The following is a 27953-nucleotide window of genomic DNA, read 5'->3' as shown; positions in this document are numbered from 1 at the left end:
GTTCTGTTCTAGTTCTGTTCTAGTTCTGTTCTAGTTCTGTTCTAGTTCTGTTCTAGTTCTGTTCTAGTTCTGTTCTAGTTCTGTTCTAGTTCTGTTCTAGTTCTGTTCTAGTTCTGTTCTAGTTCTGTTCTAGTTCTGTTCTAGTTCTGTTCTAGTTCAGTTCTAGTTGTGTTCTAGTTGTGTTCTAGTTGTGTTCTAGTTCTGTTCTAGTTCTGTTCTAGTTGTGTTCTAGCTGTGTTCTAGTTGTGTTCTAGTTGTGTTCTAGTTGTGTTCTAGTTGTGTTCTAGTTCTGTTCTAGTTCTGTTCTAGTTCTGTTCTATTTCTGTTCTAGTTCTGTTCTAGTTCTGTTCTAGTTCTGTTCAAGTTCTGTTCTAGTTCTGTTCTAGTTCTGTTCTAGTTCTGTTCTAGTTCTGTTCTAGTTCTGTTCTAGTTCTGTTCTAGTTCTGTTCTAGTTCTGTTCTAGTTCTGTTCTAGTTCTGTTCTAGTTCTGTTCTAGTTCTGTTCTAGTTCTGTTCTAGTTCTGTTCTAGTTCTGTTCTAGTACTGTTCTAGTTCTGTTCTAGTTCTGTTCTAGTTCTGTTCTAGTTCTGTTCTAGTTCTGTTCTAGTTCTGTTCTAGTTCTGTTCTAGTTCTGTTCTAGTTCTATTCTAGTTCTGTTCTAGTTCTGTTCTAGTTCTATTCTAGTTCTGTTCTAGTTCTGTTCTAGTTCTGTTCTAGTTCTGTTCTAGTTCTGTTCTAGTTCTGTTCTAGTTCTGTTCTAGTTCTGTTCTAGTTCTGTTCTAGTTCTATTCTAGTTCTGTTCTAGTTCTATTCTAGTTCTGTTCTAGTTAGAGTTTTGTTCTGTTTTGTTCTGTTCTGTTCTGTTCAGTTCTAGTTCTCTTCTAGGTTTTGATTTTATTTGCCACCTCCTACTACTTTACCCTGTTTTTAATTCGTTATAGAAATGCAGTTTTTTTACGATTTTTTCCCTACTCCAACTCTAAAAAAAACATAAAAAATAATTTTATATTCAAATGTACACGCAGCACATACATATTTATTTTATTTATTTATTTTTCTGTGTAGGTTGTTTTGTGCGGCTATAATTGAATTATAAACACTGTGGTTTTATTTCGATCCAAAAACGCTCATCACCACCTCATTCATAATCAAAGGAAACAACAAAAAACAACAGCAGACAAAAAATTGTAGGCCCCAACATAGATGGAAGAAAATTAACAAATTATAACACACTAAAACATAACTGCAACTTGCATATGTACAACAAACGAAATAAAAAAAGAAATACCTACTTTAAATTAAAAATGAATGTCTAGAAAATCGGTTTAAAACTACAAAAAAACGCCCAACATCAGACGTTTTTCTTTCAACACCCGCATCAAGAAAGAAAAAATCGAAAAAATAACATTTAAATCGCACTATCATGATTACAACTGGACTCTTTGGGCTGCTGCAGCATTAAAGTCATTTAATGTTTGCTTAAATAAATAATAAACACTTTTTTTTTGCTGCTTCATCTGACTCCTCCTTGGTCCATCTTTCATCAATAAAGTTCTTAGCAAAATTGCAGTATAGTCGCCGATAAAATGTTTGAGTTTATTTGAAAATGATTGTTGTTTATAATTGAACGACGAGACATCCTGCTTGAAATTGTGAAATAATCGATAATAAACATAAACAAAAATTTCGAAATAAAAATAATTACTGACCATTTGGTGGAAGAAGAGGAAAAGTATTTTGATTTGTTATTTGTGTAAACAACCTAATTAAATGATAAATGACTAATAAACGAGCTGTAAAGAGTGTGTTAATGATCGAAGGAAATTAATCTTGTGAATCGTTTCAAAAAACTGCTCAAAGAAGAAAGATTTCTAGAGGAAAAATTTATTTAGAAAACTTTTTTCCATACGAAACAGTTTCAGAAGTCAAGAGATTACAATCATGAGAGTAAATATTGATCTACAGTTAAGAGAATACAAAATGATCGTTAACCTGGAGACTAGAGATTGGTCTGAAGTCTGTAGACTATAGATTTATCTGCAGTTTTGAGACTATAGATATATAGATTGATCATTCAAGAGTTTAAAGATTGATCTAGATTTGACAGAATATAGATTGTTCTGCAGACTAAATACTACTATTGAGAAACTGTGAATTGCTCTACAGTCAAGAGACTAAAGATTGAATTTCCGTTGAGAGATTATAGGTTGATCTATAGTAAAATGAAAACAGATTGATCTATAAACAAGAGACAATATTGTAGATTGATAGGGAGTTTAGAAACAATTGACTTGATCTATCCACAATAGCCTATCTGTACCCTAGATAGTCAAGAGAGACAATAGATTAATCGTTAGTCAAAAGATTATAGATTGATCAGCAGTCAAGATATCAAATTTTCACTGTAGATACTATAGATAGATCTGATCTACATTTGAGAGAATATAGATTGTTCTGCAGACCAAATACTACTAATGAGAAACTTTGGATTGCTCTACAGTCAAGAGACTAAAGATTGAATTTCCGTTGAGAGATTATAGGTTGATCTATAGTAAAAAGAATACAGATTGATCAATAAACAAGAGACAATATTGTAGATTGATAGGGAGTTTAGAAACAATTGACTTGATCTATCCACAATAGACTACAAACTGATCTGTATCCTAGATAGTCAAGAGAGACAATAGATTAATAGTTAGTCCAAAGATTATAGATTGATCAGCAGTCAAGATATCAAATTTTCACTGTAGATACTATAGATAGATCTGAAGTCAAGAATCTAAAGACTGATCGTCAGTCAAGAGACTTTATTGAAGATTGATCTGAACTCTAGATACTATAGACTGATTCTCATCAAAATCTACATTGATCTATAGCCAAGAGACCATAAAATGATCTAAATTTGATCTACACTTGAGAGACAATAGACTAAATATTAATCTACAGATGACAGACTATAGACTAAAGATTGATCTACAATTGAGTTACTATAGATTGATCTGTACCTAAGAGAATAAAGATTGATTTACAACAGCTGAGAGATTATGGATTGATCAAAAGTCAAGAAACTAAAGAACGATTGTTGATCAAGAGAATATGTTGTAGATTGATGTGCAGTTCAGATACTATAGACTGATCTATTTTCAACGTACTATACATTGATCTATAGTTAAGAGGCTTTAGAATGATCTATGGTCAGTTGATCGTTAGTAAAGAGACTTCAAATTGATCTACAATTGATAGACCATAGAGTGTTCTACAGTCAAGAGACTAAGGATTGATCTTAAGTCAATCATTTCAATTGTAATTTACATATAATTCTGCTCAAAACTGAACAACTTACTTAAAAGTTTGAACAATTTTTAATCACTTTTTTTTAAAATATTATTAAAAAAAATTAAAGTATTTAATTAATCTATAAAGGAAATCATTAAATAAAAATAAAATACTTAAGCTATTTGACACACATAAATCATTAAGCTTGGTTTTTATATTAAAACCAAAACGTTTAATTGTTAAAATGCACACACATTTAAAAAAAAATATTTAAAAAACACTTTCCATTTATGATAAAAATCGCTTGTAATAAATTGTTAATTAAATGCCATTTAAGGTGTTTTAAAGCAGCTCCCATACTTTTATATATGAATGCATTCTAGAGCGGCTCAAACTCATTAGTATTAAATAGTTTTTTTTTGTTTTTCCACTTTTTTGCTTAAATTATTTGTGCAATGACATTAAGCTTAGAATTGAAAACAATTCAGTGTTTTCAAAACTACACGTTGATGGCTTTTTGTGTCAGACATCTGTGTATAATGTTTTGTTTTGTGAATTTTCATGAACAAGTTCATACCTTAATTGTGTGGGAAAACTTTAGTAAATGTATAGAAAAAAAAAAAAAAACAAAACATATTGTTATTCTTTTTATCTAAACAAATGTGAGCAATTTGTTAGACGAAAAGATAAATCTGGTTTTTCAAATCAATACTGATTTTGGTAACTGAACTGGTAGTAAGTTACTGAATTACGTTGCAAAAATAATTGTTATGAATAGTTTTATTTGTTTAATTAAAATGAGTTTAAACTATAATTGCAACTCGATCGTTTTAAATGACAATTTCGGGGGTGTTTCTCTCTTGGCTAAAGATCAAAACTGCCGTATTCTGACCATAGATATGTTCTAGTCATGATATGATCTACAGTCAATGTGTATTCTCTGGACTACAGATTAATCTGTAGTCTTTTGACTATAAATCAATCTGTAGTCTTTTGACTAAAGATCAATCTATAGTATCCTGACTATAGATCAATCTGTAGTCTCTTGATTATAGAACAATCTGTAGTTTCCTGACTATAGATCAATCTATAGCCTTTTAGCTATAGATCAATATATAGACTTTAGACTATAAATCAATCTCCTGACTATAGATCAATCTATAGCCTTTTGACTATAGATCAATCTGAAGATTCTTAACTATAGATAAATATGTGGTCTCCTGAGAATAGATCAATCTGTAGTGTCTTGACTATAGACCAATATATACTCTCTTGACTTTAGACCAATATGTAGCCTTTTGACCACAGATCGATATGTAGACTCTTGACTATAGATTAATCTGTAGTCTTTTGACTATAGATCAATCTATAGCTTTTTGACTATAGATCAATCAATAAATCAATATATAGTCTCCTGTCTATAGAGTCATATGTAGTCTCTAGACTATACATCCATCTGTAGTCTCTAAACTATAGATCAATCTGTAGTTTCTTGGCTACAGAGTAATCAATAATATTCTGACTATAGATCATTCCCTATCTATCTATCTATCTATCTATCTATCTTATCTATCTATTCTATCTATCTATCTATCTATCTATCTATCTATCTATCTATCTATCTATCTATCTATCTATCTATCTATCTATCTATCTATCTATCTATCTATCTATCTATCTATCTATCTATCTATCTATCTATCTATCTATCTATCTATCTATCTATCTATCTATCTATCTATCTATCTATCTATCTATCTATCTATCTATCTATCTATCTATCTATCTATCTATCTATCTATCTATCTATCTATCTATCTATCTATCTATATATCTATCTATCTATCTATCTATCTATCTATCTATCTATCTATCTATCTATCTATCTATCTATCTATCTATCTATCTATCTATATATATATATATCTATCTATCTATCTATCTATCTATCTATCTATCTATCTATCTATCTATCTATCTATCTATCTATCTATCTATCTATCTATCTATCTATCTATCTATCTATCTATCTATCTATCTATCTATCTATCTATCTATCTATCTATCTATCTATCTATCTATCTATGATTTTTTATTACATTTCAATTTATTGACTCTGGATCAATCTACCTGTCAACTCCTCTAATTTCGATTTTATTTTATTATTCGATTAAAATTTCACCACTGCCTCACCAATTTTGCTAATTAAATAAAATTTATTTTTAATGATTTTTAATTCGAAATTTTATTTCAAGAAAAATATACAAAATTGAAAATTAAACAAAAATTATTTTAAACTAAATTAAATTTCAAAATTAATGAAAACCTGTTTACAAAAGCCTTTTTACTAAAAGCTATTAATTTTCGTAATATTCACCTCCTGAGGTGAGTATTAGCATTTCATATTGACACCTTAATACAGAGTTTTAGTTTATACTAAATTTGAATACAAAATTGGAAAACTATAATACCTGGTGAGTAGAAAAACATCTTTTGGTTTTAAAAACATAAAAATTAAAAGAAATCTTTTCACCTTTATGGATTCCGTTAGTAGAAAGTAAATACATTAAAGTAGTTTTTTTCAGTAATAATTTTGTGTGAATGATTATTAAAATGAAAAGGTGCTAGAATACCACCAAAGTAATTTATCTATCAATTTTTTTCTAGCCCATAAATCTATAACAAAAAAAATATGTATAATTTGTATATAAAAAAATGTGTAATCACCTGAGATTTGAGGTTTCTACAATATTTTTTTCAAAATGCATTATTAACCTATATACAAAACAAAAATCAATAAAAACTAACAGTTCTAACATAATATTTATTACAAAATATTGTATCAAATGATAAAAAAGTTAATGAGTGCAGTTCGTTTGAACTATGTATAACAATAAGTACGAAAGGGGGGGGGGGGGGCAGTAGTTGTATGATTTAACATTAAATGTTATTATAATATTTTTCCAACAAAATTTACTCATTCTCAAATGCTATTACAAAAATAAATTAAATACAAACCGTAAATGTTTATTTTAATATAAAACTTCTTATTTTAATATTACTAAACTAAGCTGTCGTATCGACTGATAAGAAATTGAATACATTCATGCATTATTTAAGGGAAATGAGTGAATGAATACACTGATAACCCCTCAAATAAAAACAAATGACAAAAATATTTATATAGATATAGGGGGCAGTTGTTTTTCAATTGTTGTTTTGTATTTAGTCATTAGATTTCCTTAAATTTATTCCATAAGATAAACCCATGTTAGAAAGCGGAGAGTATGGGTTAATAAACTGTTTTATATTTGCTTAAACTTTAATCTTTTGTGACCTCTTTCAAAAAATGATGCATTTGAAATATTGACAATATGTGGCCTTATCTTTGCACTAGGTCCGATTACTTTGATTTGTTGACAAAACAGAATTATAAATGTTTAATAGGGTGAGACAAGTTGAACAAATATATAGTTTGAAGTATTGACTAGTATAGAGTATAATTTGGACTATATTTTACTTCACAGTCTAGGCTATAAACAAGTCTATAGTCTGGGCTAGAACTGAATTAGAACTGAACTAGAACTGAACTAGAACTGAACTAGAACTAGACTAGAACTGAACTAGAACTGAACTAGAACTGAACTAGAACTGAACTAGAACTGAACTAGAACTGAACTAGAACTGAACTAGAACTGAACTAGAACTGAACTAGAACTGAACTAGAACTGAACTAGAACTGAACTAGAACCGAACTAGAACTAAACTAGAACTGAACTAGAACCGAACTAGAACCGAACTAGAACCGAACTAGAACTGAACTAGAACTGAACTAGAACAGAACTAGAACTGAACTAGAACTGAACTAGAACTGAACTAGAACTGAACTAGAACTGAACTAGAACTGAACTAGAACTGAACTAGAACTGAACTAAAACTGAACTAGAACTGAACTAGAACTGAACTAGAACTGAACTAGAACTGAACTAGAACTGAACTAGAACTGAACTAAAACTGAACTAGAACTGAACTAGAACTGAACTAGAACTGAACTAGAACTGAACTAGAACTGAACTAGAACTGAACTAGAACTGAACTAGAACTGAACTAGAACTGAACTAGAACTGAACTAGAACTGAACTAGAACTGAACTAGAACTGAACTAGAACTGAACTACAACTGAACTAGAACTGAACTAGAACTGAACTAGAACTGAACTAGAACTGAACTAGAACTGAACTAGAACTGAACTAGAACTGAACTAGAACTGAACTAGAACTGAACTAGAACTGAACTAGAACTGAACTAGAACTGAACTACAACTGAACTACAACTGAACTAGAACTGAACTAGAACTGAACTAGAACTGAACTAGAACTGAACTAGAACTGAACTAGAACTGAACTAGAACTGAACTAGAACTGAACTAGAACTGAACTAGAACTGAACCAGAACTGAACTAAAACTGAACTAGAACTGAACTAGAACTGAACTAGAACTGAACTAGAACTGAACTAGAACTGAACCAGAACTGAACTAAAACTGAACTAGAACTGAACTAGAACTGAACTAGAACTGAACTAGAACTGAACTAAAACGGAACTAGAACTGAACTAGAAATAAATAGAACTGCACTAGAACTGAACTAGAACTGAACTAGAACTGAACTAGAACTGAACTAGAACTGAACTAGAACTGAACTAGAACTGAACTAGAACTGAACTAGAACTGAACTAGAACTGAACTAGAACTGAACTAGAACTGAACTAGAACTGAACTAGAACTGAACTAGAACTGAACTAGAACTGAACTAGAACTGAACTAGAACTGAACTAGAACTGAACTAGAACTGAACTAGAACTGAACCAGAACTGAACTAAAACTGAACTAGAACTGAACTAGAACTGAACTAGAACTAGTAGAACTGCACTAGAGGATAACTAGAACTGAACTAGAACTAGTAGAACTGCACTAGAGGTTAACTAGAACTGAACTCGAACTATATAGACTAGAACTTTATAGACTAGACCAGTCTGTATTCTGAACAATAGTCTAGTCTATAACCAGTCTAGTTTATAGTGTGATCTGGATTATAATCCAATCTATAGTCTGCAAGTCAGAAAATGACATTGAAAATTTATAAAAAATTCCTTGAATTAATAAATTTGTCAACCAAAAAACAAACTTGTTGATAAAAATTCCCCCCGAAAAACAAATAAATATTCTAATAAAAATGATGATGAATCATAAACCCCAACAAAAAAAAATAATTTCAAACAATTAGAAAAAATCCTTCAAAATAACGCAGATGAGAAGAAAACATGAAAATGTAAAGAAAAAAAGATGAAATAGAATGAATGGAATAGAAAAAGAACTGAAATGCGTAATTTGTAAAGAAAGTAAGGGATGAAATGCAAAAACAACAAATAGCAATAGTTGAACAGATGTTAAAAATTAACAGAAAAGATGTAACAGAAAAATCCCTAAAGCAAACAAATAGGAAACTAAATTTTAGGGGGTGAAAAAAACACTAAAAGAAATACTTTTAAAAAATTTTTAAAATTTGTTTGAATTTATTAAAAGAGGCAAACGTATTTTTTGAGGCATAAAAGAAGGCTTAAGATTTTCTTATAATAAATAATTTTTAAAACTTACCTTTGGTGTTTAGCAGCAAAAAAAATCCTTTTTTGTTTAAGAATTTTTTAACACAATTTTTTGTTTAAGTGTAAAGAGTATAGTTTACTCCAAGAGAGAGTGTGTTTTTTTTTTTCGCAGAGGGGTGTTGTGGTGATGATGTTGATAATAAAGAGGAGATGATGGTGTTTGATGATGCTTGTGTGTATGTATGCTGCTGTTTACAATAACAACAACACTAATATTAATAAAGTTCAATTAATATAAATTAAAAATAAAGAATTTATTTCTTTTTTTTTTGTCATAAATTCAAATTAGAACTTTTTTGCACTTTTCAAAATTTTTAGAAATTCTTTGGTTTTTGTTATAATTTTTTTCAAAAATTTTTTAAACAATAATTTTAAACACAATTTTTTTCTTAAAACAGCTTCCGCAACAAAAAAAGACTTTTTGCAACGTAATTTAAAATTTATTAATTTTTATAAAAAGTACTTCATACTTAAAATTTGTTTTTAAATCTTTATTCTTACGCGCACTTTTTTTTGGTTTAAAAATTCTTTTTTTTTTCACAATTCTTTTTCAAAAAATCTTTTCTTATTTTTCCTTTCTTTTAAAAAAATTTAAACACAATTTATAAGAAAAAAGCTTTTTTATTTTAATGTTATTTTGTTTTTATTCTTGTATTTTGGCATCTGTTATTTTAATCTTTCTTTTTATTTATTTATATTTCACTGTATTGTGTATAAAACTTTTCTCTTGTATTTGTAAAGAAAATTTTTATAAAAGTATATTTTTGTTAAAGAATAAAATAAGCAATTTTTTGACGTATAGTAGTTTTTTTTATTCAGCCAGCAAACTTAACAAAATGTATGTGTAATTAAACCGAAAGCAAGAACATAACTGAATATGAAATGTTTAAACATACACTCTCCAAGTTGTTCCACAAATGTACTCTCATCCTCACAGCAAAAACAAAATACAAAAACATTTAGGCAGGCATTCAGTCAGTCAGGCAGATGTGTTGTTTTCCTCAATATATTGTGTGACAAATACCATCATCATTCATTTTCTAACAATATGTGTGTATAATTGGGATGTTTAGTGGGGTGAGTTTTCTCTCTTTAGAATATATCATACACTCTCTCATTTAATCAATTTCTCAATATGGTTGTTTGTTTTTCTTTAATCTACTGTACAAACAGGGTTGGAAAATTCACTGATATGGTGCTTTGTTAAATACTTTTTGAGACTTGTCTATAATGGACTATCACATGGACTAGACTACTCCATAGACGCTCACTTCTCTTTCAGCTGTAGGTCAGTTTTAGTTTAGTTCTAGTTTAGTTCGAGTTTAGTTCAGAGTTAGTTCTAGTTTAGTTCTAGTTTAGTTCTAGTTTTGTTCTAGTTTTGTTCTAGTTTAGTTCTAGTTTGTATCTAGTTTATATCTAGTTTAGTTCTAGTTCTGTTCTAGTTCTAGTTCTGTTCTGTTCTAGTTCTGTTCTAGTTCTGTTCTAGTTCTGTTCTAGTTCTGTTCTAGTTCTGTTCTAGTTCTGTTCTAGTTCTGTTCTAGTTCTGTTCTAGTTCTGTTCTAGTTCTGTTCTAGTTCTGTTCTAGTTCTGTTCTAGTTCTGTTCTAGTTCTGTTCTAGTTCTGTTCTAGTTCTGTTCTAGTTCTGTTCTAGTTCTGTTCTAGTTCTGTTCTAGTTCTGTTCTAGTTCTGTTCTAGTTCTGTTCTAGTTCTGTTCTAGTTCTGTTCTAGTTCTGTTCTAGTTCTGTTCTAGTTCTGTTCTAGTTCTGTTCTAGTTCTGTTCTAGTTCTGTTCTAGTTCTGTTCTAGTTCTGTTCTAGTTCTGTTCCAGTTCTGTTCTAGTTCTGTTCTAGTTCTGTTCTAGTTCTGTTCTAGTTCTGTTCTTGTTCTGTTCTAGTTCTGTTCTAGTTCTGTTCTAGTTCTGTTCTAGTTCTGTTCTAGTTATGTTCTAGTTCTGTTCTAGTTATGTTCTAGTTCTGTTCTAGTTCTGTTCTAGTTCTGTTCTAGTTATGTTCTAGTTATGTTCTAGTTCTGATCTAGTTCTGATCTAGTTCTGTTCTAGTTCTGTTCTAGTCCTGTTCTAATTCTGTTCTAGTTCTGTTCTAGTTCTGTTCTAGTTCTGTTCTAGTTCTGTTCTAGTTCTGTTCTAGTTCTGTTCTAGTTCTGTTCTAGTTCTGTTCTAGTTCTGTTCTAGTTCTGTTCTAGTTCTGTTCTAGTTCTGTTCTAGTTCTGTTCTAGTTCTGTTCTAGTTCTGTTCTAGTTCTGTTCTAGTTCTGTTCTAGTTCTGTTCTAGATCTGTTCTAGATCTGTTCTAGTTCAGTTCTAGTTCTGTTCTAGTTCTGTTCTAGTTCTGTTCTAGTTCTGTTCTAGTTCTGTTCTAGTTCTGTTCTAGTTCTGTTCTAGTTCTGTTCTAGTTCTGTTCTAGTTCTGTTCTAGTTCTGTTCTAGTTCTGTTCAAGTTCTGTTCTAGTTCTGTTCTAGTTCTGTTCTAGTTATGCTCTAGTTATGTTCTAGTTATGTTCTAGTTCTGTTCTAGTTCTGTTCTAGTTCTGTTCTAGTTCTGTTCTAGTTCTGTTCTAGTTCTGTTCTAGTCCTGTTCTAATTCTGTTCTAGTTCTGTTCTAGTTCTGTTCTAGTTCTGTACTAGTTCTGTTCTAGTTCTGTTCTAGTTCTGTTCTAGTTCTGTTCTAGTTCTGTTCTAGTTCTGTTCTAGTTCTGTTCTAGTTCTGTTCTAGTTCTGTTCTAGTTCTGTTCTAGTTCTGTTCTAGTTCTGTTCTAGTTCTGTTCTAGTTCTGTTCTAGTTCTGTTCTAGTTCTGTTCTAGTTCTGTTCTAGTTCTGTTCTAGTTCTGTTCTAGTTCTGTTCTAGTTCTGTTCTAGTTCTGTTCTAGTTCTGTTCTAGTTCTGTTCTAGTTCTATTCTAGTTCTATTCTAGTTCTGTTCTAGTTCTGTTACAGTTCTATGCATATAATCTTATTGGTTAAAGTTAGTTTCCAATTCCAATTTTCCATCCCTGTTTTACAGTAGTTGTAGTTGTTGCTGTTTTAGTTCTAGGGGGTACATGTAGCAGTACTTTACATACCCACATACACATTTTCTTATTCAACATTAATATGCCTATTCGTTAATAAATGTTAACGTACATCCATGAAGAGCAAGGAGAATGGAAAAATAGACTCGTGTCATACACTCTTTGAAAGACACACACACACATAGATACATATGTACTCATACAACGACCCTGTAGAAGATGCTGTTTTTCCTCAATAAATAAATATACACATTTTGTAAAGCAAAATGAGATGACAATAGGAATAATTACACGCTCTCTATGCCCTATAGGAAATTTGAGAGTTGAACAAAAAGAGGAAAGAGAAAGCGAAAATAATATTGCAGGATGATGTTTAATTATCTGTAGTTAACCATCGCTCATTTTAAAATTTAGTTAAACATTTTGAAAAAGTAAACATTATATGAAGTCAATCTGAAAAGTTCTTTAAAATGTTCCAATATTAGAACGATATTAACATGCGAGAAGTGATCTTTCGCGGATCAGTTTGCAGTTTCTTGTAGAACATTCGAAATATTGCAGATTCCGCAAATTACATTCGTCGATTTCGAGAGATCTTTTGATAAAAACTGAAGGCCAACTATATGGACAACGTTTCGAAATAAAACATTTTTTCACTCTCTCTTTTGACTCTCCGGTCTATCTCCTATTTCTAATATGGCAACTTAGCTGATCGTCTTCATTTATAGTTGGGTAGGCAATAGATCCCCAATTCCCAATCCTTGGTAATTGTAGTTCAATGTGAAATATTTTCGAATCGAAAGTCACTTCCAGAAGATGTTTTCCTAGTTTCCATTGTCCAGAATGTATTTTTTAGAAATAAATCTTAACAATGGAATTAGTAACACTATAAAGGACTCCTACGACCACTAGAGGGATCCACGTGAGCCGCTCTTTAAAGTTTGAAGGTTTTTAAATGGTTGAATTCCTCTCACGAAACAAATACTGATTATTGACTTATCTCTTTAAGACACTGCAAATTACAACAAACACATAATTTGCCATCTGTAGGAAAAATTCCTCAGCCGGGCCCAATGTCATTGTTTATCTTGTTTTGTTCTCTTACTACAGTTTCTTCAGTTCCGTCATATGATAAACATATGTCTATTCCGTAAGATATGTGTTAAAAAACGGATGTTGGTTTGCACTCCAAAAAATTCATGGCGTAGGGTCATAAACTACTCTAAGCAAATAGTCTGTGTGTGCGAGTCTTCATCTAAACCACTAATTGTTATGTGCGAAAAAATAATATTTTTGAAATGTTTGTGTTTTTGTAAACATATGAAAATGAAAAACATACATATATTTTCATAACAACAATAAAGTGAAATGTTAGGAAAAGTCCAATGATTTCTTATTGTTTGTTTGCTTTTTTCTGTTTGTCAACAACTTGTTTACAATAAAAATTATAAAATTTTGGTTTGTCAATAACACCACGAGACCGCCAGCAACAACTAACAAACTAACTACCTGTTGTTGTGGTTACCATTCCAACATTACGGCATTAATTCATAATGGGGTAATAAATATTGACATTACAAACAGGTAAGCGCTTGTGGAAGTAGTAAATGATCTATTTATTATTTGCTAGTGTAAACAAACAAGATTAAACATGTTTAAACAAAATTCTTATCAGTTTCGCACGAGGATCTAAAAAACGATTTCCACGTCTCTTTCGAAAATTCAATGAAATGAATTTTGGTTCATGGATCAATTGCATCTTTTTGGTAAAAACTATGATTTTTAAAAATATCGTCTCGAGCTTGGAGAGATTGAGAATGTCGCTCTCGTTTTCTCTCTTGATTTTCGTTCCAAAACCATGTCTTCAAATAAACAGCAAGGATTACCTCGGTCAGTGGATTTTTTATGTAAGGTTCTAGACAAGCCATCACACAATCTAGATAGACAATACACGTTTCCTCTGCCTTGACTTTCAGTTCCTCAAATGAATAACTCGACAAGATGAAATCTCCATAATTTGCTCATAAACAACAATGTTATGCTTAACGCTTCCCGATTGTTGATTTGTCAAGCGAATTTGGGATCCTTTTCCAAAGGTTCCGCGAAAAATTGCAATTTGTTCGGTTACGCAGACAAATTTCTCGATTCTTCATTAGCTCTGTTGTCGGACATCAAAAAATCGGCTGCATTTGATTCTCATTCATAAATGACGTTGCCTTTCCCTGTCAATCTGGAGTTTCTTTATCGCACTGGCATTGGCATTTTGTTTATCAAAGTGGAGACCTGGAATATCTCTTCAAAACCTTTGAGAGTAGTTAAGGGGAAGGATTTTCCATGCTAAGTTATAGTTCACTTTCAAACATTTGGAAGCAATTCCACTCATTCCACTAAACACATTTTAAAACAGCGTCGAAATTATTGCCGTTTCCAGATTCGGATTATTTTCTAAGTGATCAGTGAAAAATCAGCATTATATTCGATCTTTAACTTTAAGGTTGTGGATCAGTAGATTATTGTGCGATTGCACATTGCACAACGAAAAATAGACTGCCTTTGGCGCTTCTTCATGGATAGCGTTGGTTTTCTATCCTAATCTGGAATTCCTTTTAATTTAACGAAGTGATCACCTTAAATTTTACTTAAAAAAACCTCGGGTCATTTCAAAGACTTTAAACTCCTGATGTTACAAGAAAAAAACTCTAGTCTCGACGAGTTTTTTCTTGACTTCTCAGGCTAGTTTGGGTTAATTTTCCATATGATCAATGAAAAAGTGGAGTTCTAAACGATCTTCAATTTTAAGTTTGTGGATCAGTTGATTCCAGTGCAATTGCTCAGATTAGATCACCGCAAAATCGACTTGTTTCTCCTTCACGGAAAGCGTTGGCTTTCCCTCTAGATCTTGCGTTCCTTTACCACACAAGTGTTGCTGTCTTAATGCTTCCCGAAGCTATCATCTTAAATTTGTACACACACGTTAGATTTGTTTAAAAAGGACATCCATGCAATGTTATATTTCTCTTCACAACATTCCAAGGACTGTAAACTCCGAAGCTACTGGCGTTTGAAGATTGTGTATGTTGGATTGTCGACTTTGAAGTGTCAATCTTCTACGTTAAAAGCCTTAAAACTGTTTTTGCTACTTCTTTACACTTTAACGCATTGTACGTGCGTTCTCGACCGATCTTACTTTCCTTGAATATGTAATTTTTTGTTAAAACTGAGGTTTATTTGCAAATAGATAAAAAAGATAGGATTCCTTACTTCAACACACAATCTTCAACATCTTCAAATCCTGAGAACAATGGAGGAAATGGGGCGTAAATTCTTAAAACTCTACACCGCGAAAGGTATGATTACAGAGGAAGTACGTCAACTAAAACGATAAAGGAAATCCGAAGTGAGTAACGCAACTTGGAAAGAGTGTTGTCACTCAATTTTCAAAAGATCCGAAAAAGGTTCCTCTAACCACATTTTCGTACAAAGTTTAGTTAGAATTAGGATAAAATTGAAGAGCTTCTTTTCCATCGCCGGGATGAAAGATTTTTAATATCTCTAATACTGTAGAACAATGTTTAACTGAAACTTCTTTCAGTTTCAATGTCGAAATTAAACTTCTTTCATCTAGATATAATTAAGGTTTGGGATATTTCTCAGTAGAGACTGTAAGACTGAATACGAGAAGATCTATCTTATCCACTAATCTTGGATTACTGATCTTTTCCGCTTTTTTTCCTTCTGATTACTTAAAGAATAAAATGGAGAATAATGATCATGTGTATGATCTTTAAAAGTAAAATCTTGGTTTACTGATATAAAAAACCCACAGATCTCCGAAATCACTTGATTATTATTCTCCAGATCAATGTTCTTATCAGTTAAAATATAAATGAATTAAAATATTTGATTACTGAAAACCATTGATCTCTTATCTTTTCAACAAAAAATTCTAAAAATCTATAATCACTGATCTTTTCCACTAAAAGCTTTTAAAGCTCTATCAGCTTCATATCCATAAAGAAATGAATTTTTCCACTTCAATTTCTTCGAAGTTCTAAACTGACTTTTAATCAACATTTAAGAATCAAATGACTTTTTCACCTATTAACACACATATTTTTGTCGTATTATTTATGTAACCAATTAACGACTGACATCAACAACGTCAATATATATGATAATATATTGATGATCATCATCATTCTAAAGACAATATCGTTACGGTTTTGTGATTATGTTTACACACCCTATAGAGATGAGAAATTAAGTCAAGCTTGACATTAATCAATTTTGTTACTATTTTAATTTAATTTTTCTATTCTATGTTTTGTATTCTACTTTTTTGTTTTTCAAAGTTTTAATAGATTTTCAATTTGATTGTTTTTTTTCCCACCAGCTATTTGTAGTGGTTTTAAGAGAAATATAAAATCAATAAAACAGCTTTTTGTGTTTAAAATATTACAAATATAATTGTTTTTTCTTCTTCCTAAAACACTTACGGTTGCATAAGGCAATTGTGTTAAGAAAAGTGGAAATAAAAAATAACCCTTAGAGGATGTGGTACTTAATTTGGAGACACGTTTTAATAAGGAAATTCAATTTGTGGGAAAAAGTGTTAAGTGTTTTAATAAGTGATTCAAAAAACAAAAGTAAAAAAGAAAAGCATAAAAGTCCATTTTCTGGCTAAACAAGAGGAGCTAGGGCCTAAAGGATGAATATCTGTGATCATTTTTATTTCCTACCAAAACCCAATATTTGAGTCAAAACATAAAAGTCCATTTTCTGGCTAAACCGGAGGAGCTAGGGCCTAAAGAATGAAAATCTGTGATCACTTTTATTTCCTACCAAAACTCAATATTTGAGTCAAAACATAAAAGTCCATTTTCTGGCTAAACCAGAGGAGCTAGGGCCTAAAGGATGACAATTTGTGATCACTTTTAATTCCTACCAAAACTCAATATTTGAGTCAAAACACAAAAGTCCATTTTCTGGCTAAACCAGAGGAGCTAGGGCCTAAAGAATGAAAATCTGTGATCACTTTTATTTCCTACCAAAACTCTATATTTGAGTGAAAACATAAAAGTCCATTTTCTGGCTGAACCAGAGGAGCTAGGGCCTAAACGATGAAAATCTGTGATCAGTTTTATTTCCTAATAAAACTAGATAACTCGATAAATAATGAAAATCTGTGATCACTTTTATTTCCTAATAAAACTCGATATTTGAGTCAAAACATAAAAGTCCATTTTCTGGCTAAACCAGAGGAGCTAGGGCCTAAAGAATGAAAATCTGTGATCACTTTAATGCCTATCAAAACTCTATATTTGAGTGAAAACATAAAAGTCCATTTTCTGGCTAAACCAGAGGAGCTAGGGCCTAAACGATGAAAATCTGTGGTCACATTTATTTCCTACCAAAACTCGATTTTTGAGTGAAAACATAAAAGTCCATTTTCTGGCTAAACCAGAGGAGCTAGGGCCTAACGGATGAAAATCTGTGATCACTTTTATTTCCTACCAAAACTCGATTTTTGGGTGAAAACATAAAAGTCCATTTTCTGGCTAAACCAGAGGAGCTAGGGCCTAAAGAATGAAAATCTGTGATCACTTTTATTTCCTACCAAAACTCTATATTTGAGTTAAAACATAAAAGTAAATTTTCTGGCTAAACTAGAAGAGCTAGGGCCTAAAGAATGAAAATTTGTGATCACTGTTATTTCCTTCCAAAACTCAATATATGAGTCAAAACATAAAAGTCCATTTTCTGGCTTAACCAGAGGAGCTAGGGCCTAAAGAATGAAAATCTGTGATCACTTTTAATTCCTACCAAAACTCGATTTTTGAGTGAAAACATAAAAGTCCATTTTCTGGCTTAACCAGAGGAGCTAGGGCCTAAAGGATGAAAATCTGTGATCACTTTTATTTCTTACCAAACCTCGATTTTTGGGTGAAAACATAAAAGTCCATTTTCTGGCTAAACCAGAGGAGCCAGGGCTTAACGGATGAAAATCTGCGATCACTTTTATTTCCTACCAAAACTCGATATTTGAGTGAAAACATAAAAGTCCATTTTCTGGCTAAACCAGAGGATCTAGGGCCTAAAGAAGGAAAATCTGTGATCACTTTAATGCCTATCAAAACTCTATATTTGAGTGAAAACATAAAAGTCCATTTTCTGGCTAAACCAGAGGAGCTAGGGCCTAAACGATGAAAATCTGTGGTCACATTTATTTCCTACCAAAACTCGATTTTTGAGTGAAAACATAAAAGTCCATTTTCTGGCTAAACCAGAGGAGCTAGGGCCTAAAGAATGAAAATCTGTGATCTCTTTTATTTCCTACCAAAACTCGATTTTTGGCTGAAAACATAAAAGTCCATTTTCTAGCTAAACCAGAGGAGCTAGGGCCTAAAGAATGAAAATCTGTGATCACTTTTATTTCCTAATAAAACGCGATATTTGAGTGAAAATATAAAAGTCCATTTTCTGGCTAAACCAGAGGAGCTAGCGCCTAAAGAATGAAAATCTGTGATCACTTTTATTTCCTACCAAAACTCGATATTTGAGTGAAAACATAAAAGTCCATTTTCTGGCTAAACCAGAGGAGCTAGGGCCTAAAGAATGAAAATCTGTGATCACTTTTATTTCCTACCAAAACTCGATTTTTGAGTGAAAACATAAAAGTCCATTTTCTGGCTTAACCAGAGGAGCTAGGGCCTAAACGATGAAAATCTGTGATCACTTTTATTTCCTAATAAAACTCGATATTTGAGTGAAAATATAAAAGTCCATTTTCTGGCTAAACCAGAGGAGCTAGGGCCTAAAGAATGAAAATCTGTGATCACTTTTATTTCCTAATAAAACTCGATATTTGAGTGAAAATATAAAAGTCCATTTTCTGGCTAAACCAGAGGAGCTAGGGCCTAAAGAATGAAAATCTGTGATCACTTTTATTTCCTACCAAAAATCGATATTTGAGTGAAAACATAAAAGTCCATTTTCTGGCTAAACCAGAGGAGCTAGGGCCTAAAGAATGAAAATCTGTGATCACTTTTATTTCCTACCAAAACTCGATTTTTGGGTGAAAATATAAAAGTCCATTTTCTGGCTAAAGCAGAGGAGCTAGGGCTTAAAGAATGAAAATCTGTGATCACTTTTATTTCCTACCAAAACTCGATATTTGAGTGAAAACATAAAAGTCCATTTTCTGGCTAAACCAGAGGAGCTAGGGCCTAAAGAATGAAAATCTGTGATCACTTTTTTTTCCTACCAAAACTCGATTTTTGAGTGAAAACATAAAAGTCCATTTTCTGGCTTAACCAGAGGAGCTAGGGCCTAAAGGATGAAAATCTGTGATCACTTTTATTTCTTACCAAACCTCGATTTTTGGGTGAAAACATAAAAGTCCATTTTCTGGCTAAACCAGAGGAGCCAGGGCCTAACGGATGAAAATCTGCGATCACTTTTATTTCCTACCAAAACTCTATATTTGAGTGAAAACATAAAAATCTGTGTTCACTTTTATTTCCTAATAAAACTCGATATTTGAGTGAAACATAAAAGTCCATTTTCTGGCTAAACCAGAGGAGCTAGGGCCTAAAGAATGAAAATCTGTGATCACTTTTATTTCTTACAAAAACTCGATTTTTGAGTGAAAACTTAAAAGTCCATTTTCTGGCTAAACCAGAGGAGCCAGGGCCTAAAGAATGAAAATCTGTGATCACTTTTATTTCATACCAAAACTCTATATTTGAGTGAAAACATAAAAGTCCATTTTCTGGCTAAACCAGAGGAGCTAGGGCCTAAAGAATGAAAATCTGTGATCACTTTTATTTCCTAATAAAACTCGATATTTGAGTGAAAACATAAAAGTCCATTTTCTGGCTAAACCAGAGGAGCTAGGGCCTAAAGAATGAAAATCTGTGATCACTTTTATTTCCTACCAAAACTCTATATTTGAGTGAAAACATAAAAGTCCATTTACTGGCTAAACCAGAGGAGCTAGGGCCTAAAGAATGAAAATCTGTGATCACTTTTATTTCCTAATAAAACTCGATTTTTGAGTGAAAACATAAAAGTCCATTTTCTGGCTAAACCAGAGGAGCTAGGGCCTAAAGGATGAAAATCTGTGATCACTTTTATTTCCTAATAAAACTCGATATTTGAGTGAAAACATAAAAGTCCATTTTCTGGCTAAACCAGAGGAGCTAGGGCCTAAAGAATGAAAATCTGTGATCACTTTTATTTCCTAATAAAACTCGATATTTGAGTGAAAACATAAAAGTCCATTTTCTGGCTAAACCAGAGAAGCTAGGGCCTAAAGAATGAAAATCTGTGATCACTTTTATTTCCTACCAAAACTCGATTTTTGAGTGAAAACTAAAAGTCCATTTTCTGGCTTAACCAGAGGAGCTAGGGCCTAAAGGATGAAAATCTGCGATCACTTTTATTTCCTACCAAAACTCTATATTTGAGTGAAAACATAAAAGTCCATTTTCTGGCTAAACCAGAGGAGCTGGGCCTAAACGATGAAAATCTGTGATCACTTTTATTTCCTAATAAAACTCGATATTTGAGTGAAAACATAAAAGTCCATTTTCTGGCTAAACCAGAGGAGCTAGCGCCTAAAGAATGAAAATCTGTGATCACTTTTATTTCCTACAAAAACTCGATTTGTGAGTGAAAACATAAAAGTCCATTTTCTGGCTAAACCAGAGGAGCTAGGGCCTAAAGAATGAAAATCTGTGATCACTTTTATTTCCTACAAAAACTCGATTTTTGAGTGAAAACATAAAAGTCCATTTTCTAGCTAAACCAGAGGAGCTAGGGCCTAACGGATGAAAATCTGTGATCACTTTTATTTCCTACCAAAATTCAATATTTGAGTCAAAACATAAAAGTCCATTTTCTGGCTAAACCAGAGGAGCTAGGGCCTAAAGAATGAAAATCTGTGATCACTTTAATGCCTATCAAAACTCTATATTTGAGTGAAAACATAAAAGTCCATTTTCTGGCTAAACCAGAGGAGCTAGGGCCTAAACGATGAAAATCTGTGGTCACATTTATTTCCTACCAAAACTAGATTTTTGAGTGAAAACATAAAAGTCCATTTTCTGGCTAAACCAGAGGAGCTAGGGCCTAACGGATGAAAAACTGTGATCACTTTTATTTCCCACCAAAACTCGATTTTTGGGTGAAAACATAAAAGTCCATTTTCTGGCTAAACCCGAGGAGCTAGGGCCTAAAGAATGAAAATCTGTGATCACTTTTATTTTCTACCAAAACTCTATATTTGAGTGAAAACATAAAAATCTGTGTTCACTTTTATTTCCTAATAAAACTCGATATTTGAGTGAAACATAAAAGTCCATTTTCTGGCTAAACCAGAGGAGCTAGGGCCTAAAGAATGAAAATCTGTGATCACTTTTATTTCTTACAAAAACTCGATTTTTGAGTGAAAACATAAAAGTCCATTTTCTGGCTAAACCAGAGGAGCTAGGGCCTAAAGAATGAATATCTGTGATCACTTTTATTTTCTACCAAAACTCTATATTTGAGTGAAAACATAAAAATCTGTGTTCACTTTTATTTCCTAATAAAACTCGATATTTGAGTGAAACATAAAAGTCCATTTTCTGGCTAAACCAGAGGAGCTAGGGCCTAAAGAATGAAAATCTGTGATCACTTTTATTTCTTACAAAAACTCGATTTTTGAGTGAAAACATAAAAGTCCATTTTCTGGCTAAACCAGAGGAGCTAGGGCCTAAAGAATGAAAATCTGTGATCACTTTTATTTCATACCAAAACTCGATATTTGAGTGAAAACATAAAAGTCCATTTTCTGGCTTAACCAGAGGAGCTAGGGCCTAAAGAATGACAATCTGTGATCACTTTTATTTCCTACCAAAACTCTATATTTGAGTGAAAACATAAAAGTCCATTTTCTGGCTAAACCAGAGGAGCTAGGGCCTAAACGGTGAAAATCTGTGGTCACATTTATTTCCTACCAAAACTCGATTTTTGAGTGAAAACATAAAAGTCCATTTTCTGGCTAAACCAGAGGAGCTAGGGCCTAACGGATGAAAATCTGTGATCACTTTAATGCCTATCAAAACTCTATATTTGAGTGAAAACATAAAAGTCCATTTTCTGGCTAAACCAGAGGAGCTAGGGCCTAAACGATGAAAATCTGTGGTCACATTTATTTCCTACCAAAACTAGATTTTTGAGTGAAAACATAAAAGTCCATTTTCTGGCTAAACCAGAGGAGCTAGGGCCTAACGGATGAAAAACTGTGATCACTTTTATTTCCCACCAAAACTCGATTTTTGGGTGAAAACATAAAAGTCCATTTTCTGGCTAAACCCGAGGAGCTAGGGCCTAAAGAATGAAAATCTGTGATCACTTTTATTTTCTACCAAAACTCTATATTTGAGTGAAAACATAAAAATCTGTGTTCACTTTTATTTCCTAATAAAACTCGATATTTGAGTGAAACATAAAAGTCCATTTTCTGGCTAAACCAGAGGAGCTAGGGCCTAAAGAATGAAAATCTGTGATCACTTTTATTTCTTACAAAAACTCGATTTTTGAGTGAAAACATAAAAGTCCATTTTCTGGCTAAACCAGAGGAGCTAGGGCCTAAAGAATGAATATCTGTGATCACTTTTATTTTCTACCAAAACTCTATATTTGAGTGAAAACATAAAAATCTGTGTTCACTTTTATTTCCTAATAAAACTCGATATTTGAGTGAAACATAAAAGTCCATTTTCTGGCTAAACCAGAGGAGCTAGGGCCTAAAGAATGAAAATCTGTGATCACTTTTATTTCTTACAAAAACTCGATTTTTGAGTGAAAACATAAAAGTCCATTTTCTGGCTAAACCAGAGGAGCTAGGGCCTAAAGAATGAAAATCTGTGATCACTTTTATTTCATACCAAAACTCGATATTTGAGTGAAAACATAAAAGTCCATTTTCTGGCTTAACCAGAGGAGCTAGGGCCTAAAGAATGACAATCTGTGATCACTTTTATTTCCTACCAAAACTCTATATTTGAGTGAAAACATAAAAGTCCATTTTCTGGCTAAACCAGAGGAGCTAGGGCCTAAACGGTGAAAATCTGTGGTCACATTTATTTCCTACCAAAACTCGATTTTTGAGTGAAAACATAAAAGTCCATTTTCTGGCTAAACCAGAGGAGCTAGGGCCTAACGGATGAAAAACTGTGATCACTTTTATTTCCCACCAAAACTCGATTTTTGAGTGAAAACATAAAAGTCCATTTTCTGGCTAAACCAGAGGAGCTAGGGCCTAAAGAATGAACATCTGTGATCACTTTTATTTCCTACCAAAACTCGATATTTGAGTGAAAACATAAAAGTCCATTTTCTGGCTAAACCAGAGGAGCTAGGGCCTAAAGGATGAAAAGTCTGTGATCTCTTTTATTTCCTACCAAAACTCGATATTTGAGTGAAAACATAAAAGTCCATTTTCTGGCTAAACCAGAGGATCTAGGGCCTAAAGAAGGAAAATCTGTGATCACTTTAATGCCTATCAAAACTCTATATTTGAGTGAAAACATAAAAGTCCATTTTCTGGCTAAACCAGAGGAGCTAGGGCCTAAACGATGAAAATCTGTGGTCACATTTATTTCCTACCAAAACTCGATTTTTGAGTGAAAACATAAAAGTCCATTTTCTGGCTAAACCAGAGGAGCTAGGGCCTAAAGAATGAAACTCTGTGATCACTTTTATTTCCTACCAAAACTCGATTTTTGGGTGAAAACATAAAAGTCCATTTTCTGGCTAAACCAGAGGAGGGCCTAACGGATGAAAATCTGCGATCACTTTTATTTCCTACCAAAACTCTATATTTGAGTGAAAACATAAAAGTCCATTTTCTGGCTAAACCAGAGGAGCTAGGGCCTAAAGAATGAAAATCTGTGATCACTTTTATTTCCTACCAAAACTCGATTTTTGGGTGAAAACATAAAAGTCCATTTTCTGGCTAAACCAGAGGAGCTAGGGCCTAAAGAATGAAAATCTGTGATCACTTTTATTTCCTACCAAAACTCGATTTTTGAGTGAAAACATAAAAGTCCATTTTCTGACTAAACTAGAAGAGCTAGGGCCTAAACGATGAAAATCTGTGATCACTTTTATTTCCTACCAAAACTCGATTTTTGAGTGAAAACATAAAAGTCCATTTTCTAGCTAAACCAGAGGAGCTAGGGCCTAACGGATGAAAATCTGTGATCACTTTTATTTCCTACCAAAACTCGATATTTGAGTGAAAACATAAAAGTCCATTTTCTGGCTAAACCAGAGGAGCTAGGGCCTAAAGAATGAAAATCTGTGATCACTTTTATTTCCTACCAAAACTGTATATTTGAGTGAAAACATAAAAGTCCATTTTCTAGCTAAACCAGAGGAGCTAGGGCCTAACGGATGAAAATCTGTGATCACTTTTATTTCCTACCAAAACTCGATATTTGAGTGAAAACATAAAAGTCCATTTTCTAGCTAAACCAGAGGAGCTAGGGCCTAAAGAATGAAAATCTGTGATCACTTTTATTTCCTACCAAAACTCGATATTTGAGTGAAAACATAAAAGTCCATTTTCTAGCTAAACCAGAGGAGCTAGGGCCTAAAGAATGAAAATCTGTGATCACTTTTATTTCCTAATAAAACGCGATATTTGAGTGAAAATATAAAAGTCCATTTTCTGGCTAAACCAGAGGAGCTAGCGCCTAAAGAATGAAAATCTGTGATCACTTTTATTTCCTACCAAAACTCGATATTTGAGTGAAAACATAAAAGTCCATTTTCTGGCTAAACCAGAGGAGCTAGGGCCTAAAGAATGAACATCTGTGATCACTTTTATTTCCTACCAAAACTCTATATTTGAGTGAAAACATAAAAGTCCATTTTCTGGCTAAACCAGAGGAGCTAGGGCCTAAACGATGAAAATCTGTGATCACTTTTATTTCCTAATAAAACTCTATATTTGAGTGAAAACATAAAAGTCCATTTTCTGGCTAAACCAGAGGAGCTAGGGCCTAAAGAATGAAAATCTGTGATCACTTTTATTTCCTACCAAAACTCTATATTTGAGTGAAAACATAAAAGTCCATTTTTTGGCTAAACCAGAGAAGCTAGGGCCTAAACGATGAAAATCTGATCACTTTTATTTCCTACCAAAACTCGATATTTGAGTGAAAACATAAAAGTCCATTTTCTGGCTAAACCGGAGGAGCTAGGGCCTAAAGGATGAAAATCTGTGATCACTTTTATTTCCTACAAAAACTCGATTTTTGAGTGAAAACATAAAATTCCATTTTCTGGCTAAACCAGAGGAGCTAGGGCCTAACGGATGAAAAACTGTGATCACTTTTATTCCCTACCAATACTCGATTTTTGGGTGAAAACATAAAAGTCCATTTTCTGGCTAAACCAGAGGAGCTAGGGCCTAAAGAATGAAAATCTGTGATCACTTTTATTTCCTAATAAAACTCGATATTTGAGTGAAAACATAAAAGTCCATTTTCCGGCTAAACCAGAGGAGCTAGGGCCTAAAGAATGAAACTGTGTGATCACTTTTATTTCCTACCAAAACTCGATTTTTGGGTGAAAACATAAAAGTCCATTTTCTGGCTAAACCAGAGGAGCCAGGGCCTAACGGATGAAAATCTGCGATCACTTTTATTTCCTACCAAAACTCTATATTTGAGTGAAAACATAAAAGTCCATTTTCTGGCTAAACCAGAGGAGCTAGGGCCTAAACGATGAAAATCTGTGATCACTTTTATTTCCTAATAAAACTCGATATTTGAGTGAAAACATAAAAGTCCATTTTCTGGCTAAACCAGAGGAGCTAGGGCCTAAACGATGAAAATCTGTGATCACTTTTATTTCCTCCCAAAACTCTATATTTGAGTGAAAACATTAAAGTCCATTTTCTGGCTAAACCAGAGGAGCTAGGGCCTAAACGATGAAAATCTGTGATCACTTTTATTTCCTAATAAAACTCGATATTTGAGTGAAAACATAAAAGTCCATTTTCTAGCTAAACCAGAGGAGCTAGGGCCTAACGGATGAAAATCTGTGATCACTTTTATTTCCTCCCAAAACTCAATATTTGAGTCAAAACATAAAAGTCCATTTTCTGGCTAAACCAGAGGAGCTAGGGCCTAAACGATGAAAATCTGTGATCACTTTTATTTCCTACCAAAACTCTATATTTGAGTGAAAACATTAAAGTCCATTTTCTGGCTAAACCAGAGGAGCTAGGGCCTAAAGAATGAAAATCTGTGATCACTTTTATTTCCTACCAAAACTCGATATTTGAGTGAAAACATAAAAGTCCATTTTCTGGCTAAACCAGAGGAGCTAGGGCCTAAAGAATGAAAATCTGTGATCACTTTTATTTCCTACCAAAACTCGATTTTTGAGTGAAAACATAAAAGTCCATTTTCTGGCTAAACCAGAGGAGCTAGGGCCTAAAGGATGAAAATCTGTGATCACTTTTATTTCCTACCAAAACTCGATTTTTGGGTAAAAAACATAAAAGTCCATTTTCTGGCTAAACCAGAGGAGCTAGGGCCTAAAGAATGAAAATCTGTGATCACTTTTATTTCCTAATAAAACTCGATTTTTGAGTGAAAACATAAAAATCTGTGATCACTTTAATGCCTATCAAAACTCGATATTTGAGTGAAAACATAAAAGTCCATTTTCTGGCTAAACCAGAGGAGCTAGGGCCTAAAGAATGAAAATCTGTGATCACTTTTATTTCCTACCAAAACTCGATTTTTGGGTGAAAACATAAAAGTCCATTTTCTGGCTAAACCAGAGGAGCTAGGGCCTAAAGAATGAAAATCTGTGATCACTTTTATTTCCTACCAAAACTCGATTTTTGGGTGAAAACATAAAAGTCCATTTTCTGGCTAAACCAGAGGAGCTAGGGCCTACCAAAACTCGATTTTTGAGTGAAAACATAAAAGTCCATTTTCTAGCTAAACCAGAGGAGCTAGGGCCTAACGGATGAAAATCTGTGATCACTTTTATTTCCTACCAAAACTCAATATTTGAGTCAAAACATAAAAGTCCATTTTCTGGCTAAACCAGAGGAGCTAGGGCCTAAAGAATGAAAATCTGTGATCACTTTTATTTCCTACCAAAACTGTATATTTGAGTGAAAACATAAAAGTCCATTTTCTGGCTAAACCAGAGGAGCTAGGGCCTAAAGAATGAAAATCTGTGATCACTTTAATGCCTATCAAAACTCTATATTTGAGTGAAAACATAAAAGTCCATTTTCTGGCTAAACCAGAGGAGCTAGGGCCTAAAGAATGAAAATCTGTGATCACTTTAATGCCTATCAAAACTCTATATTTGAGTGAAAACATAAAAGTCCATTTTCTGGCTAAACCAGAGGAGCTAGGGCCTAAAGAATGAAAATCTGTGATCACTTTTATTTCCTAATAAAACTCCATTTTCTGGCTAAACCAGAGGAGCTAGGGCCTAAAGAATGAAAATCTGTGATCACTTTTATTTCCTAATAAAACTCGATATTTGAGTGAAAACATAAAAGTCCATTTTCTGGCTAAACCAAAGGAGCTAGGGCCTAAAGAATGACAATCTGTGATCACTTTTATTTCCTACCAAAACTCGATATTTGAGTGAAAACATAAAAGTCCATTTTCTGGCTAAACCAGAGGAGCTAGGGCCTAAGGAATAAAAATCTGTGATCACTTTTATTTCCTACCAAAACTCGATTTTTGAGTCAAAACATAAGAGTCCATTTTCTGACTAAACTAGAAGAGCTAGGGCTTAAAGAATGAAAATCTGTGATCACTTTTATTTCCTACCAAAACTCGATTTTTGAGTGAAAACATAAAAGTCCATTTTCTGGCTAAACCAGAGGAGCTAGGGCCTAAACGATGAAAATCTGTGATCACTTTTATTTCCTAATAAAACTCGATATTTGAGTGAAA

General features: G+C 32.7%; 2 protein-coding genes across 6 annotated transcripts in view; one reads left to right on the top strand and one right to left on the bottom strand.

Annotated features, from left to right (window-relative positions):
• The window catches only part of LOC119605085 (ubiquitin-associated domain-containing protein 1), a 48511-nt gene extending 46712 nt beyond the window's left edge, over positions 1–1799 (top strand). The window contains exon 7 of the mRNA XM_037958024.1: positions 1065–1799. Coding sequence (XP_037813952.1) covers positions 1065–1084 — 20 coding nt within the window. The 3' untranslated portion in view covers positions 1085–1799. The remainder of the gene's footprint in view (positions 1–1064) is intronic.
• LOC119605083 (centrosomin) overlaps positions 1–27953 on the bottom strand; it is a 71016-nt gene that overhangs the window by 38289 nt on the left and 4774 nt on the right. The window contains exon 1 of one of the 5 annotated variants that reach the window (XM_037958016.1): positions 8931–9253. The exons of 3 other annotated variants lie outside the window; for them this stretch is intronic. The gene's annotated coding sequence lies outside the window, so the exon portion shown is untranslated. Of the gene's footprint in view, positions 1–8930; positions 9254–27953 lie in introns of those variants that run through there. One more of the 5 variants, XM_037958019.1, reaches the window with a different exon arrangement.

The sequence above is a fragment of the Lucilia sericata genome, unplaced genomic scaffold (assembly GCF_015586225.1).
Source record: "Lucilia sericata isolate MDLA Ls3-8-SP2 unplaced genomic scaffold, ASM1558622v1 Contig000456F_arrow, whole genome shotgun sequence".
NCBI lineage: Eukaryota > Metazoa > Arthropoda > Insecta > Diptera > Calliphoridae > Lucilia > Lucilia sericata.
This window is presented reverse-complemented; position numbering and strand designations above follow the sequence as displayed.